This window comes from Bubalus bubalis, chromosome 2 (genome assembly GCF_019923935.1).
Source record: "Bubalus bubalis isolate 160015118507 breed Murrah chromosome 2, NDDB_SH_1, whole genome shotgun sequence".
Lineage (NCBI taxonomy): Eukaryota > Metazoa > Chordata > Mammalia > Artiodactyla > Bovidae > Bubalus > Bubalus bubalis.
Window position 1 is genome coordinate 181,821,087 of NC_059158.1, and position 17,794 is coordinate 181,838,880.

General features: G+C 39.6%; 1 protein-coding gene across 2 annotated transcripts in view; it reads right to left on the bottom strand.

Moving 5' to 3' along the window:
• KDM1A (lysine demethylase 1A) overlaps positions 1–17,794 on the bottom strand; it is a 66,090-nt gene that overhangs the window by 11,330 nt on the left and 36,966 nt on the right. For both annotated transcript variants that reach the window (XM_025278755.3, XM_006056545.4), the window contains 7 exons: positions 16,955–17,061; positions 15,332–15,413; positions 12,161–12,255; positions 2,455–2,597; positions 1,987–2,077; positions 842–976; positions 48–121 (listed from right to left, as the gene is read on the bottom strand). In XM_025278755.3, the coding sequence (XP_025134540.3) occupies positions 48–121; positions 842–976; positions 1,987–2,077; positions 2,455–2,597; positions 12,161–12,255; positions 15,332–15,413; positions 16,955–17,061 (727 nt within the window). The remainder of the gene's footprint in view (positions 1–47; positions 122–841; positions 977–1,986; positions 2,078–2,454; positions 2,598–12,160; positions 12,256–15,331; positions 15,414–16,954; positions 17,062–17,794) is intronic.

The following is a 17,794-nucleotide window of genomic DNA, read 5'->3' on the forward strand; positions in this document are numbered from 1 at the left end:
TTTAATGGAGAGAAGAGTAAAAGCTATCTGTTGGAGCATTTATTTACCTTGGGGGATTGGCTTCCAACTCTTGAAGTTTTTCTTCTAGTTTTCCTTGTGTCTCAGCTAATTCATCATATTCCTGATGGAATTAAGAGAACCGGGTTGGTCGGGATGAGTCAGAGATGCACCTAGTTATTTGCACCACAGAGGGTTAGGCCTGCACCACGCCCCCGTTCAGGTCAATTACAAGAGTGCCTTCGCCCAAGGCTGGGTCAGGGTGCAGGGACAGTTGTTCTTGGAGACAAGATGCAACATAACAGGGGGGTGTGGTGGGGGAAGGGGATGAAGAAGAAACACACTAGTATGCTACACAGTAAGGATAAAAAAGAATAGTGACTATCACTTCTCATGCATTTACTGTGTCTCTAGTATGAATAAGCCCTTCAGATCCCTTTACAAGTAAGGTAGTACTTAAGACCATGTCACAGATGAGGTGACTAAGGAGTTGAAGGTCACATGGCTAGGAGATACTAAGTTAAGAGATTTCAACCAGACGGACTGACTCCAATAACTCTGAAGTCCACCTTCATTAACATTACTCTAAACTGTCATGGATAAACTATCACGGAGGGCTAAACTGAGATGTAGGTAAGCTAAAGGATGATATTGTGAAAACAAGGTAGGAATTCTGCAGAAAAAGCAGACAAAACTAACCCATTAAGTCTCCAGGGCTCCTGTGTACCAAACCCCCTTCTTACTATTCCAGGCGCCTGTCACTGGCTAATGGCCAAAATTTCCCAGATCTATACGATCACTTAGGGTTCCAAATAAAATCAGGAGGCATGTTTGTACATCATACCTTACACAGGGCAGTTAGATCCCTGTGTTTGCTTTTCACTAAGAACTCAGCAGTGATATCTCTGGGTGGTTTGACTTCAGATGCTTCTTTGTATTGCTGATGGAGTTCTTTAATTTTCTCTTTTAAATTTACCATCTAAGAGAGAAAAATACAAATTTGCCATTGCAGACAGTTACATAATTCATCACCAAAGCATGTACTTTGGCTCCTCCCCTAAACTGCTATTATACCAAAACAGGGTTACACTGCAACATCTATGGAATTAAGTACCTCTTCCAAATTGGATAACAGGGAAAAATCCTACATGGCTCAACACAGAGGCATCACATCACTATCAAATAGGCAGGATTGACTCTGTCTTCCAAAACAAATGGAAGAACCAGGAGTATCCCATTAATAAAAACAATGTCCCCCAAATAAAAATTAATTCAAAATTTAACTACCAGGTAAAAGAAACTGTCACCAATAAAACAGTTTTGGGAAACAAATTATCATGATTCGTTTTTTAAAAACGTAAAAGGTCAAATCATCACATCAAGAACCTTAAGGAACCATTCCCAATGTCAGTTCTTCCAGGTTTCTGAGGGGAAGGTTAAAGCCTGAGACTAGGAGCGCCACACCAGCTCTGGCCGTTGGTTCTCTGCCACTCTTCTCGTGTCCTCCACACCACAGTTCGTGAAGGAGATGTGCCAGAGACCTCTTCCTTTGACAAGATGAAGACATGAAGCACAGTCGAAGAGGGAGGCCAAGAGCCCAGCCAAAAGATGCACCCAGATTTTGCAATTAATAAAGCCCCCAAGTTTGCAGCTGGCAAGATGGGGAGAAACAGTTTCCCAGTCTGGAGCTGGGGCTCTGGAAGGGCCCCCTTATTTGTACCACTGAGGAATATCCTCATATTGGTACCTCAAGTGAAATCCTTAGGCCAACGAATTATGATCCTGGCTACTGACATGTTTTGTCTTCATCAGTGGGAACTTGACCCAGCACAGCTGATCTCCCTTTTCATCCTAGACTCCAGCAGAGGGCACTAGACCAGCTTTGCAACAGTCAAAGGCAATCTGTCACAGCAAAGATCTATTTCTCCCAGCAACAATTATCAATAATGTCATACTGAAAGACTGACAGATAAAAATACAGAATTTTACCTTATTAAGAAGTTCCTTCAGTTCCTCCTGAGTTTTCACTATCTTCTTCCAATGTTCAATCTGTTCATCTTTGACATGCTTTTCTTGTAACCTGAAGAGGCAATAAATGTGCTTTGCTCACACAGCTACCCGTGCTGTGTAAGACAGGTGCCCATCCAAAACATTTGATGGTATCAAGGCCCACTAAAATTTCTAAGACTTTGGAATAAGAAAGTTGGCTGGTGGCAAATTATTTTGTAGGTTATTTAAGTACAATCAATTCAATACCATAAAAGATATGAATTTTACAATTGAGAGAGCCTTATGGATCATGTATGGACTTATTTTAAAAAGCTTTATTTTTAGATTTAGCTATCATATGAAAATAAGTGAAAACTAGCTCAAATAAGACTTAATGGAAACTTAAAACACTACCCAGCAATCTGTAAACGAAATCCACAATACAATAAGCAGTATCAAAGTACTTACTGAATGACAACTTCCAATGCCTGGCCAAGGGACACAGGCTTATTATTGAGGACGTTGAAGTCCAGTTGATGACTAAGATAAGACGTAGCTTCTAGCAACCGGTTAAACTCTTGCTCTACCATTTCATCTTTCTCTTTAGGAACCTGAAAATTCGAAGTAGGGCAGAGTTGGTCCTTACAAGATTAAACATAGCCATCCATGAAAACACAAATGCTCTGCAGTTTAAAAGGTCAAAATATGTATCTCAAAGGAGAAACCTTTGAGGACAATGATTCAAACTATCTTTTCTATGAAGTGGTCAATTCCATTAAATGAGATATGAAATGTTTCAGCCCGGATATTCCCTATTCTCATGATTTTGCCCCCAGAGCTGGAACTCCACCTCTACGAACAGCCACAGGATTCACACTGGTGGTGAGTGAAGTCATGTGGAGCACAAGGTGCCCTGGAGCTGACATGCACTGAGATAAGCCGGGCTGACATGCAGACAACACACTGGAAAAGTCCTGGAGAACAAAGACTGTCAACACACCCAAGCACCTTGTAAATAAGGGCAGGATGAAAAAAATAAGAACAAGGTATCTGCTTCCCCTCTAAGATAACAGTTTCAGGTAGGGGTAGTGAAGACAGAAGTGAAATTCATGGCTATTAATAAGAACACAATAGCATCTTAATTCTCAGAGTACTAGTGTTTTATGGCACCAATTAAGTTCAAGGTTGAATGTCCAAAGCTCTTAAGACTACGAGTAACTGAGGTACCAAGTCTGGGTCACTACTGTGGGGGAAGAGAACAGATTGCAAAGCAGATCATTAAGCTGCAAGAACATGCTCCTAAATCCCTGCTGTGCCCCTGCGTAGTGATGCCATCAGTTAGCTGACACAAATCCCTCTGCTAATGCTCAATTCAGCCCCAAAGTAAACTGTATCTGCAGTTCCACTGCTGAATTCATGGGGACAGTAAGAAGAATAAAGTATGTCTAAGGAAAGCATCTCTTGCCATAATAAGTTAGGCATGGGAAATGGGTTTCCAAATTTGGAATTTCACTTTACAATCAACCTAAAATTGGTAATACGGAACAAAATACGAAAGTTCTAATAATTACTAAGGTGAGGAAGAATAGAGGTAACTATTATGGACCAGACCATCACAGTAAAACTCTTGCTTCTCATTTGAAACACCTTCACTTTTGCCCTTCACAATTAAACAGATGGTTTCAAAGCACTAGCCTCTGCCCTCTCAATGATGAGCCAACACAAGTAACTCTATCAGATGAGCCACGGTATGGCAAAAAGAATATGGTGAGAAGTATAATCTGCACCAAAACAAAGGGAAAAGGATGGCAATTCTCCTTTCAAACTGTAAATATGAAAGACACTATAACTGACTCAATCAAAATAATATTTTAAAGCATCAAGTTCTAAAAGATTACACATGGAAAACATCAGGAAATCTTTATGAATTAGAGAATCCCCCTGAGCCTAAGAAATAGATACCTGGGAGAATCTTCTAGTTTATGTTGAGAAACAAGGCTGTGAATCAGGCTCTAGAGCTTGGTACCATTTACGTATCAGGGTGGTACCTGGGACTTGGTGGATCAAACACATCTGACCTACCCATTCAATCCCACAGCCAAAGAGAGGAGCTCTTGGTGACATCCCTACTTGTTCTGTTTTTACAGCTATCAGAGAGCTGATGGAAGTGATCTTCTTGTCAGGAATTTCATTTACTTTCCCATCAGTTACTTTTCCTCATTGACATGATACGGTGCAGGTCAGTACAGTTCAGTTACTCAGTCGTGTCTGACTCTGTGACCCCATGAATTGCAGCACGCCAGGCATCTCTGCCCATCACCAACTCCTGGAATTCACTTAAACTCATGTCCATCGAGTTGGTGATGCCATCCAGCCATCTCATCCTCTGTCGTCCCCTTTTCCTCCTGCCCCCTAATCCCTCCCAGCATCAGAGTCTTTTCCAATGAATCAATTCTTCACATGAGGTGGCCAAAGTGTTGGAGTTTCAGCTTCAGCATCAGTCCTTTCAAAGAACACCCAGGACTGATCTCCTTTAGAATGGACTGGTTGGAACTCCTTGCAGTCCAAGGGACTCTCAAGTCTTCTCAGTTCAAAAGCATCAATTCTTTGGTGCTCAGCTTTCTTCACAGTCCAACTCTCACATCCATACATGACCACTGGAAAAATCACAGCCTTGACTAGACGGACCTTTGTTAGCAAAGTAATGTCTCTGCTTTTGAATATGCTGTCTAGGTTGGTCATAACTTTCCTTCTAAGGAGTAAGCGTCTTTTAATTTCATGGCTGCAATCACCATCTGGAGTGATTTTGGAGCCCCCAAAAATAAAGTCTGCCACTGTTTCCCCATCTATTTCCCATGAAGTGATGGGACCAGACGCCATGATCTTAGTTTTCTGAATGTTGAGCTTTAAGCCAATTTTTCACTCTCCTCTTTCACTTTCATCAAGAGGCTTTTTTTTAGTTCCTCTTCACTTTCTGGCATAAGGGTGTATACAGGTCATATACAGAGAAGCTCAAAGCAAAGCTGAAATTTTGCTTGGTGTTAATTCCCTCAATGATGTTACAAAAGATGATTCTAAAAACTCTAAATCTGGTGCTCCTTTAAAAAGGAAACAATTACATTTTCAATATGAAACCTCCATATTTATGAAATCCTAACTGATCACAGATGCAATGTGAAGGACTGCTTTTCCTGGAGTACAAATGGTGATATTTCTATATATGGCTTTTAAAATGCCTAGCAAGAGGATGCTATAGCAGCAAGGGGGGCCAGATCACATATGCCACTACAATAGGGCAGAATGTGCCAATACATGTGTGTGCAAATGGTACTGATTAAAGCTCTTCCAGTGCCAACTGTGTGGCTTGCCTGAGACAAGCTTTAATCTTTACGGCTAGAGTGACAGTCACATAGGGAAGTTCATACTGAAAAAGTACACAGCACTTCAAGGCTCAGTAACTGGGTTCCAGGGTGTGTGGTAGAGAAATATTTAAAGGGACACTGTCAAGGTTAGAGGGACCAAATTTGACCTTTTTTCTTCCCTCTGTTTGCTGAGCAGCCCACTTGATTCATTACACTTTCCCCTTTAGCCCACCCACACCACCACAAAAAACTTGACTTTTTACATGCGCTTCTAATGACGAAAACTCAAATGGCACCAGTCCAACATATAGGCGCAACTCTACAACAACAAACCAGTGTGAATGTATGATGGAGAGGATCTCTGGAAGCGAAAGATTTAAGTTTCAAGCTTTTAATGGGTTATTGTAAACAGTGAGGAAAATGACTTGAAAAATTATGAAAAAAAAAATACCTTGACAGTGTCCTTTTAACCAGTGCAGCAGAGAGAGAAATAAACTGTAAATAACAGCCCAACAGCCACGTCAAGTTTAGTTTTGTGAGACAGCTGTAAAATCAAGGCTTTAAACACACAGCATGACAGAAGCATTGTTAGCTCAGAAGCTGCAACCACCAGAGAAACAAGGAACAGACTGTACACAGACGAAAATGGGCGAGTCAAGGCAGAGAAATGGGCAAAAGAAAGGCACTTTTGGTGGTGGTGGAGGGTAAGGAGGTCAAGGGAGATGGTGCCAGAAAGCAGAGAATAAAGTAAAATTCAATAAAAGAGAAAAGAAAAACACTGAACAGTAACAAGAACAACACAGAATCAAACAAACAGCAAACCGAAAGCTCACTGCCACGTCTGACTGACACCAGAATGGCCTGACTACAGCCCTAGTGCATCTCTCTGACTCAGGGTTCCAGTCAGCAGTAAGGCCCCAGCCGTTATCTGCTATCTTGCAGTTACTGGAATGTTGGCAGTGAGACCAGGGATACCTTTGATACCTGGATTGTCTTCCCATTAATTTAAAAATTCCACTTTGAAATTAAATAAATTATTTGGAAAAGAGTAAATAAAATATTTGTCCATTAGGAAATTAATACTCACTGGGAGAAAACCAAAATGTGTTTTTGATGTATTTAAACCTTGAATCTGTTTCTAAAATTAAGCTAATTACCTATGTTCCAGTTGACTCAGACAATGAAAAGAATTTTAGCAACTGACTACCTTAAGCAGTCCTTAAATACTGTTTCACGTCATTTCTTTCCTTTTGGTGAGAACCCTTGAACTCTGTTAGTTTCACAAATAATTATGAAAGGATGTTGAAATACTGGCAGTCTTTAAATACAAGTCTCAATAATTTTAGTTTAATTTGAACATTCTATTCTAGATTCTTAGTTGCATTCTGAGAAAGGAACTCAGCAAATGACTACCAGAGTTATTAGCAAAATGTCTGCTGGCAGCTGGATTTCTCTATTACACCACAGTGAGAACACAAAACAACAAACCATGTGTTGTTTTGGGAAAGAATCACGGATACAGTTTTCTAGCAAAGATTCAAACAAAAATGCTATCACTTGAAACAGATTTTACGATTCTTCAAAACCATTTATTTCTCTACAAAAGTCTCCAAATAAATGGTTCCTTTAAGATGAAAAATTTGGTGAGTCTCACTCCTGTAAATGGATTATAATCCTGACTGTTTTGGTCCTGTAGATTATACGGAGCATCCCTGAACATGGTCATGGGTTGGGGAGACCATGTGACTGGCCCATGCAGAATAAATTTTGGGAAAGCCAAACAACTTTTTGGACAGGGTCCCTGATTCTGCAAGAAGTCATCGCAAAGAAAAGATAGCTCTTAGTTCTATCTCTGGTTGCATTCTATCATTACAAGCTTGGTAGGTCTTCAAAACATTGCCCATCTGTCACACTTCCAGTTTGCATAAGTTCTCTGGCAGCAGAGCAAGAATGGGGTTAAGGTACACCTAGGTTCCAGGTACTTAAAATTTCTGACATTCAGCAAGAGAAATTCTCAGGACAAAGTAACACCCTGAAAAAAGTTGTAATGGCCAAATCCGGCCAACAGAGGTTACAGTCAGTCTCCACCTCTCCCATCTCCATGCACTTCTGTAACTACAAAACGAAAATACTGGTTCCTTTGGTAAATCGTGGAAGAACAAATTTACATCTGAGGGGTTTCCAACTCAGATTCTGAAATAGCTAAGGGAAATGAAAGATAGTTGTTGACCCTAAAGGGAGAATAAGGAAAGCGGTATATCCTTAATCTAAATATTGGGTAGGCCAAAAAGTTCATTCAGGTTTTTCTGTAACACCATACAAAAACCCAAATGAACTTTTTGGCCAACTGAATAAAATTCAATGTGATTCTATAAATGGAGACTGCTGCCTCCCTCCCGTTCTAACTCATAAGATTAGGGGATGTAAATAACTGACCTTCCTAGAGCAGGGACTAAGTAAGCCATATGGAGACGGAACACATGGCATGTCTAAGGAGTACACTCTAGCAATTTCTAGCACATACGTGCTCAGTAAATTCTTGTTATATGAATAAATTAATATAGTTTGGAAAAGTAAAGTCAGTATTGTAACTATATTTGAGGGAAAAATAACTATTTTGCAACTTCAAAAACATTAAAGGAGGGAATGAGATTTTTACATAAAAAGCGGAGACTGGCAGTCATGATTTTCAAGGGTAGAGAAAGACTGCCTTAAAGATACCAAAGATGTTTCCAAAAACGATGAAAACTGAAAAGGCCAAGACACCTGTGTCAAAACTATAATAACCTAGACACCACTCTATATGAACACAACTGGATACCTGGTAAGTTACGATAGGTACTGAGTGTACCCAATCAATGGTATTTATAAGAAGCCTGGTATGCATTACCTTTCAAGAGTTATCTTTCTTCCTCTGAGCCATTCCCAAGTAGAAAATCAGGATCTGTTTCTCCAAGTAGTTACTGAGCCTTTGGATCTCACTTGATAATAACAACACACACATACCCCTCTCTCTCACACTCATGACTCAAAAAAAGCTGAAAACAAAACAAGAATCTAAAGCCCCTGAGTTACTAGCTGGTGTATAGGAGATGCAGAAAACACTCAGCCATTTCTCTAGTCTCCCCGACAATCTAGGTTTCCAGACCTCCCACTGGTGACTCCCAAAATGCTACTGAAAACATGAATTACCCTATTTTCCAACCTTATCCATTCAAAACTAATTACAGCATAATTCAGAATATGACTCCATCATCAATTAATAATGACAATGAGCAGGGCAGCTGCTTCATTAGCTCTGACTGTTTTTATAGGCTTGGAAGATACTTCTATTAGTTCAACATCCTAGCTGCCAGCGCAAGACCAGAGAGAAGGGAGAGGCAAGCTCTTTCAGGGATTCTTGTGACTGTGATTAAAACAATAACAAGGTAATGTAACAAAAACTACTTACTACATGATGTTTTTCCTATAGCAGCAAAATGCCTGGATATGGTAATATATTCCTAAGACAACACTGTTGTTTACTCACTAAGTCATGTCTGAGTCTTTGCAATCCCATGGACTATAGCCTGCAGGGTCCTTCTGTCCATGGGACTTCTCAGCCAAGAACACTGGAGTAGGTTCCCATTTCCTTCTCCAGGGGATCGTCACAACTCAGAGATCGAGCTTACATCTCCTGCATTGTCAGGTGGGTTCTTTACCACTGAGTCACCAGGGAAGCCCTTAAGACAATATTACAAGTGGTATTTATAACTGAGTTTGCTGCTGCCCTTGTATAGGATGAAGTAATTAATTTTTGTGTACTAACAAAAGAACCATCTAATTACCCTCTTTTCTACTGACGCTATACAGAGAGAATGGAGCAACGCATCCCGTTTTGTACAATAGTTTACTAAAGAAAAAGCAATGGCTGAGTGAGTATTCTAGGTGGGCCTCCTTAGAGTAACAATTAAAAAAAAAGTTCTTTTAATAAAAGAAGGAGACTCAGCTGATGCAGTCACACTGACAGAACTGCACACCTCTCCTGCCCCAACCTTCCCTGGGCTCTCAGCCAGGCAGAACGGCATTAAACACCAGGGGAAGTGGGATGGATTGGGACACTGGAATTGACATATAGACACAACTATGTATAAAGTAGATAACTAGTTAGAACCAACTGTATAGCAAAGAGAACTCTGATCAGTGCTCTGTGGTGACCGAAATGGGAAGGAAATCCAAAAGAGGAGATACATGTACACATGTGGCTGATTTACCCTGCTGTACAGCAGAAACTAACACCACACTGTAAAGCAACTATATACCAATAAAACTTTTTTTTTTTAAGTTTAAAAAAAAAAAAAGCTAAAACACCAGACAAGAGACCTGACTCTACAGTTTATTGACTATGGTGACGTCAGGCAAACACATGTGCGCGCTTTAGATTCTTCCCCCGCAAAATGAGGAAAGGAAGCAACCGAGTAAGATTCCTTAGATTTCTAAAGCCATGAAACGTATCTGACTATGAGTATAAATTAATTTGGCTATAAGCCAAAAGCCAGTCTGCTAGTCAATAGGTATCCATTCCTCCTCTGAGCTAAATTACTGGGAACAGCAAGATACAGAAACATTAATAGGGCAAGCAGAACTCAAAGCTACAAAGAAATTCTTTCCCCAAATTTAGTAATGCCTAAAGAATCCTCCTTACCATTTAGCTGCATTACCAAATACAAACCAACCAAGAAAAATCCTATAAAGATCAGAGTTGAATAACAACAAAATGCTGAAAACCACACACCAGCTTAACAACTGTTTACTAGAATGCTACTCAAAGAGCCGGTCCTGGTGAGATAAGGAGCTTATGCCAGAACATAAACTAAAGCAACATTTCTTTCACTGAGAAAAGTCCTGCTACCAAAGCCATCTGAACTAACACTGTGGTTAAAAGGATGCAGTTTATTTACATTCTGGTACAAGATATTTCTCTCATCCCATATTAGTAACCAACAGTTCATGAATTGGCAGCTGGTTGTAGGCCATATTTGAGTGAATGTTGCTATACTATGGGCTTCCCTGGTGGCTCAGATGGTAAAGAATCTGCTTGTAATGCAGGAGACCTGGGTTTGCTCTCTGGGTTGGGACGATTCCCCTGGAGAAGGGCATTTATTTGGAAACAAATGTTTTCTAGAATGTTTTACAGCTTATCTAATACCACAAAAGCAGACCATTCCTCTGGATATCTCTACTAGGGGAAAAAACCTCACATTTTACTGTTAGAAAGACTAAATGAACCTGTTCTACATTCAGGAAAGTCAAAAGAAAAAGATAGTGTCTCAAAGACTAGTGATAATCTTTGGCTTGGATTCCATTACTTCTTGAGGATATAATATCAACTTCAAAGACCTTGCTTCCGCAATTCAATTCTCTAAATTATTGTCTGTCTACGTAAAACATCTATCTGGTTATGTCACGTCCCCCGCTCTCAACAAGACTGGATAGATGAAACTAGACTGGAAAAATGGGAGCCTATTATAGTACTCTTTCTACATTTATATAAGTTTGAAAATTTGTGTACAAGACCCACCAGACTGTAGGGTCTTATATGGCAGGGACTGTCTTATTCATCTCTGCATTTTTTTTTTTTTTAACAGATCTTTTCAAGTAACAGAAGTTTATAGAATTGCTGAATTAAAGTCTACTTTATCTTTTCCTATTTTATTGTTAGAAGGCTGCTTCCCCTTTTCCCTCACCCCCAGAAAAGCCCTAGAAGTAAATTTGGATCCAGAATGGTGGGGATGGGAACCAAAGCATTCCCTGAAAGTCTGTACTTCTCTGATATGAACCCTATAAAAAAGTCTTTTCCTAAAGGTAGATAGTAAAAGGCGAGGATGTCCCATAGGACCTATGACAAAAAATCCTAGAGTTGGAATATTACCACTTTCAATAAGAGTAGCTACACTGCCATATACATAGCAAACCTTTTCTTCCTTGAAATATAAAGGTGATAATGTGTTTATATCCTGAGAACTACAGTCTCTTTTACTCCTAACAGGGGAGCCGGCAAACTTCCACTGAAAACAAACTTTTGAGTTTCACAGACCCCTAAAAAATTAGAACTGACATATAACCTATCAGGCAGTTGTTAAAACACTCCCAGTCTCCCATATTAAACATCACTTTCGTGTTACTGCCATTTTAACTATAGGAAGCTCCTATCTGGGCTTCCCTGGTGCCCAGTGTATTCGATCCCTGAGTTGGGAAAATCTCTTGGAGAAGGAAATGGCAACCCACTCCAGTATTCCTGCCTGGGAAATTTCATGGACTGGCGGGCTACAGTCTATTGGGTTGCAAAAAGTTGGATGTGACTTAGTGACTAAACAACAACAACAAATGCCTCTGATAAACAAATACTTTATTTAACCTACCTAAGCATCAATTTAGTACTACCATTCACTATTAGCCCATCAGAAACCTGATCCTATGAACATAAAACTGAAATCATGAAGAGCACACAAAGCTAAAGCACATGATGGGAGGCACAACACAAAGAAATGAAGAATCAGGTGGTCATTCTACAGGTCTCTTAGGGTACAGGTGGCCACAGCCAAATAAAAAAATTAATCACTTGGCTAGCCTAACTTTCATTAAGTATTTAAACACCTAAGCAGCTATTATAACTCCATCCTATATAGCTCAGAGTTAAGAATCTGAATAAAGCCACATTATTTCTACCCTCAGTTCATATTTGTATGTGTGCATATTCATCCACATATTTCCCCAAAATTGCTTTCAACTGAACCAAATAAATTGTATAAAGTTATTTGCTGTCAACTTACAGCTTGTCCATTCGCTTCATAAAGTGGGCATTTTTGCTTGATCTTGGCCAGTTCCATATTTACTTGTTTGCTGACCACAGCCATGGGATTCCCTCCTAGAAAAAACTTCAACAATTAAATTCACATACCTTATGAAAAGGCAACAAAAACTTCAAAGAAAAAATATTTTTACTCAAATTTTAAAATATTAAAGCTTAGGGTATGTGAAGTAATACCAAAAAAATGCCCAAAGTAAAACAAACATATAAGCAAGCATAAAGAAGAAAGCAAAACAGTGTGTGCGTGTGTGCTCAGTCACTGAACCTATTACCAAAAATTAGTTAACATTACAGACCATGAACTCCTTATTGCCAAATTCAGACTTAAACTGAAGAAACTAGGGAAAACCACTAGACCATTCAGGTATGACCTAAATCAAATCCCTTATGACTATACAGTGGAAGTGAGAAACAGATTTAAGGGACTAGATCTGATAGACAGAGTGCCTGATGAACTATGGACGGAGGTTCGTGACATTGTACAGGAGACAGGGATCAAGACCATCCCCACGGAAAAGAAATGCAAAAAAGCAAAATGGCTGTTTGGGGAGGCCTTACAAATAGCTGTGAAAAGAAGGGAAGTGAAAAGCAAAGGAGAAAAGGAAAGATTCCCATATGAATGCAGAGTTCCAAAGAATAGCAAGAAGAGATAAGAAAGCCTTCCTCAGCAATCAATGCAAAGAAATAGAGGAAAACAGAATGGGAAAAACTAGAGATCTCTTCAAGAAAATCAGAGATACCAAGGGAACATTTCATGCAAAGATGGGCTTGATAAAGGACAGAAATGGTATGGACCTAACAGAAGCAGAAGATATTAAGAAGAGGTGGCAAGAATACACAGAAGAACTGTACAAAAAAAGATCTTCATGACCCAGATAATCACGATGGTGGGATCACTCACCTAGAGCCAGACATCCTGGAATGGGAAGTCAAGTGGGCCTTAGGAAGCATCACTACAAACAAAGCTAGTGGAGGTGATGGAATTCCAGTTGAGCTATTTCAAATCCTAAAAGGTGATGCTGTGAAAGTGCTGCACTCAATGTGCCAGCAAATTTGGAAAACTCAGCAGTGGCCACAGGACTGGAAAAGGTCAGTTTTCATTCCAATCCCAAAGAAAGGCAATGCCAAAGAATGCTCAAACTACCGCACAATTGCACTCATCTCACACGCTAGTAAAGTAATGCTCAAAATTCTCTAAGCCAGGCTTCAGCAATACGTGAACCGTGAACTTCCAGGTGTTCAAGCTGGTTTTAGAAAAGGCAGAGGAACCAGAGATCAAATTGCCAACATCCGCTGGATCGTCAAAAAAGCAAGAGAGTTCCAGAAAAACATTTATTTCTGCTTTATTGACTATGCCAAAGCCTTTGACTGTGTGGATCACAATAAACTGTGGACAATTCTGAAAGAGATGGGAATACCAGACCACCTGACCTGCCTCTTGAGAAACCTATATGCAGGTCAGGAAGCAACAGTTAGAACTGGACATGGAACAACAGACTGGTTCCACATAGGAAAAGGAGTACGTCAAGGCTGTATATTGTCACCCTGCTTATTTAACTTCTATGCAGAGTACATCATGAGAAACGCTGGGCTGGAAGCAGCACCAGCTGGAATCAAGATTGCTGGAAGAAATATCAATAACCTCAGATATGCAGATGACACCACCCTTATGGTAGAAAGTGAAGAGGAACTCAAAAGCCTCTTGATGAAAGTGAAAGAGGAGAGTGAAAAATTGGCTTAAAGCTCAACATTGAGAAAACTAAGATCATGGCTTCTGGTCCCATCACTTCATGGGAAACAGATGGGGAAACAGTGGAAACAGTGTCAGACTTTATTTTTGGGGGCTCCAAACTCACTGCAGATGGTGACTGCAGCCATGAAGTTAAAAGACGCTTACTCCTTGGAAGGAAAGTTATGACCAACCTAGATAGCATATTCAAAAGCAGAGACATTCATTACTCTGCCAACAGAGGTTCGTCTATCAAGGCTGTGGTTTTTCCAGTGGTCATGTATGGATGTGAGAGTTGGACTGTGAAGAAAGCTGAGCGCCAAAAAACTGATGCTTTTGAACTGTGGTGTTGGAGAAGACTCTTGAGAGTCCCTTGGACTGCAAGGAGATCCAACCAGTCCATTCTAAAGGAGATCAGTCCTGGGTGTTCTTTGGAAGGACTGATGCTAAAGCTGAAACTCCAATACTTTGGCCACCTGATGCAGAGAGTTGACTCATTGGAAAAGACTCTGATGCTGGAAGGGATTGGGGGCAGGAGAAGGGGACGACAGAGGATGAGATGGGTGGATGGCATCACTGACTCGATGGACGTGAGTCTGAGTGAACTCTGGGAGTTGGTGACGGACAGGGAGGCCTGGTGTGCAGCGATTCATGGGGTCGCAGAGTCGGACACGACTGAGCGACTGAACTGACAGATCCTTCTAGACTTTATGTATGTAAGATTAGACATTACACACAAAAGGATCATAACACATGCACTGTTTTTTAATCATTTTTCAACTTAGCAATAAATTGTGGACATAATTTCATGTTAATATGGAGCTACAAATTTTTAGCAGCTGGAGAGTTCTCACTGAATAACAATTTAATCTTCTAATCTGCGGTTTCTAACATTCTGTTACCCCACACTGAAAATGTTTTGAACACAATATGGTTCACTTCTCTATTTTCTTAGATTAATTTCCTAGAACTAGATCTGCCAGGGCAAAATCTACACACATTTTAAATTATGCACATACTGATATATCTTTTAAGAGAACTGTTTGCCAATTTACCTTTCACTAACACTGAGAACAGGTTTCCCAGCTTGTGTAGTGGTAAAGAATCCACCTTCCAATGCAGGAGACACAAGAGACACAAGTTTGATCTCTGGGTGGGGAAGATCCCCAGGAGAAGGAAATGGCAACCCAGGCCACTATTCTTGCCTGGAAAACTCCATAGACAGACGAACCTTCCAGGTTGTCACAAACAGTTGGACATGACTGAGCGACTGAGCACATACACATAAGACTAAGAACAGAATCCTAAGCAATGTATTTAAAAACTGAATCTATGACTTTATAAGATTAAACCATTTTGTGAGTCTCAGACCCTGAAATCGTAGCACAGAACTAAACTACTTACCAAGACCTGTTACCACCATGGCTCCAAGGTCAGCTACATAGTTTCCTTTGCGAAATGTAGCAACTCGTCCACCCACACGATCCTGTTTTTTAAAAATTAAATGGCTAAAATTAATTCTAGTTTAATCATGATAACCTGGCAAAGTACCATCTCAGGCCTCTTTGATAACTTAAAAAGAAAAAGGTGTAGAGTTTACATGGGAGTATGATGTTAGCTCAAAGAGGAAATGAAGTTTAACTATTTGAGGGAATGGGAGATAATGACACATAAAAGGAACAGAATTAAGTGCTATGAGATAGGAAAAAATTTAATAGCCAGAAGATATCAGTTATAGGTACTATTTAGCTCTCAACCCCAATGTCTCTAATACCACTTATTATACAGGCTGAGCAAGGGCCACACACATAGAAAATACCTGCACACGAATTTCAACACTTAAGGTCATTTTTCTACCACCATGTTCTGACTCTTGTCCCCCAGTGTCAAAGTCAGGTGTGACTGACTTGACAGACAACTTCTCTGAGAAATGCCTCTTCAATGTAGCCTCATGCCCAAGGGCAGTGTCTACTGAACATGAACCGTTGACAATACCTCCCATTTCTAAACAGGCCCAAGTGTTATCTTTGCTGACTGGAGATTTTCAAATATAGGGAAATCTTACTGAGCTGCAGTGAAACCTCAGTCATGAGTTACGTGAGTACTCTGTAAACTCCAGACCAACAAATGAAAAAAAGCAAACCAAGACAAAAACCTATACACATGGGTAGGAATCATAATGATCCTCCATTATTCTTTACTGTATTCTCAGTACATAGGATACACAGGCACACAGATATTTTCCAATTAAGGAATAAAATATTGTTTTTAGTAAGACTATCACGAATTGTTTATTTTGATTTCCCCATACTATCTGAAAAGAACATTAAAAAAAATTAAATTTAGATTGTACTGCACAAAGCATTTTGAAAGCTTTTATAAAATTTTAGATGGTTTAGGTTATGTGAGAAGTGTTTTGTTGTTGCTATTTTAAGTGGCAGGAGCCCACAGAGGTCTTTAAGCCACTGAAAGATAATTAAATCTCAAACATTACTCATGAAAATGATTTGAATAGTAATGTTCTAATGGGATGCTCTTTTTGTCTACTCAGTGCCACCATCCTCGTCCTCCTCCAGCTTCCATTCCTCTCTCTGGACTAATGGTAAAGAGCCAGAATCTTGGATTTACCAAGGCTGTAAAAGACAGCTGCTGCCTGAGAAGCAACTCCTCTCCCTTTACTATTGAACAGAATACAGCCACCACTAAAAGTAACTGCATTCTATAAAGGGTATTTCAACAAAGCCCCCAAACTGAAAGTTGCTAATTGTAGGAAACAATGACCTGAAAATATATACCAGAGGGCTATATAGATTATATAAACTCTAAATACTCACTGAGCCCTTTTCAAAGTCTTATTGTCAAAAAAGCTTTATTAGATGTAGTTATTAACACTATCAAAATACTTTTGAGTATTATTTAAATCAATTTGGTTTAGTTCAATTTGTATGATTCCTTAATTTACCACAGATAATTTCTTTACCATATTTTCATCAGGTTGGGCTTCTAAACCCAAACTAAAATTCTTACCCTGGCTTCCAGAAGTGTGACATCCATTCCAAAACTCTGTAACTGACGAGCTGCTGCCAAGCCTGAGACCCCAGAGCCTATGATGATTACCTTTCCTGTCTTCTTAGCTGAAAATAAAAAATGAGCAAGAATTAAAACACTGTTACAGTTTTAATAGTTTTTATCATTTTTTATCAAGAAAATTTCTAAATTCTTTACGTTATGATGTCTCACAAATAATTTAGTTATTTTCAAAATAGGAAACTATATGAATACAAATTAACAAATATCTGAGACTTATACTTTAACTCAATGTTTAAAATTTATAAATGGAATTCTTTACCTTAAAATTTACTTTCTCATTACTTCAGTCACGTGCTTGCTTCAGTGTCTGTGACCCTTGGTAAACTTATTATGCATAATCTCCCGTATTTACCTCACAATTATACTAGGACAATTTGAGCAGTCAACCAACTGATTCTTAAAGCTATTTTCTATAAGCTGTCTTCTGCAGTCTTTCCTTTTCTTAAAAATTATTAAAGCAGAGGGGACTTCTCTGGTGGTCCAGTGGTTGGAACTCTGTGTTCTCAATGCAGAGTTCGATGCCTGGTCAGGGAACTAGACCCCACATGCCACAACTAAGAGTTCGAACGCTGCAGCTAAAGATCCTGCAGCTGCAGCTAAAAATCCCATATGCCACAGCCAAGACTAGGCACAGCCAGATAAATATATAAATTTTAAAAAATTATTAAAGCAAAAAAATAAATGTATTATAAACAGATACGTGTGCTTAGTTGCTCAGTTGTGTCCAACTCTGAAACCCCATGGACTGTAGCTGCCAGGCTCCTCTGTCTATGGGGA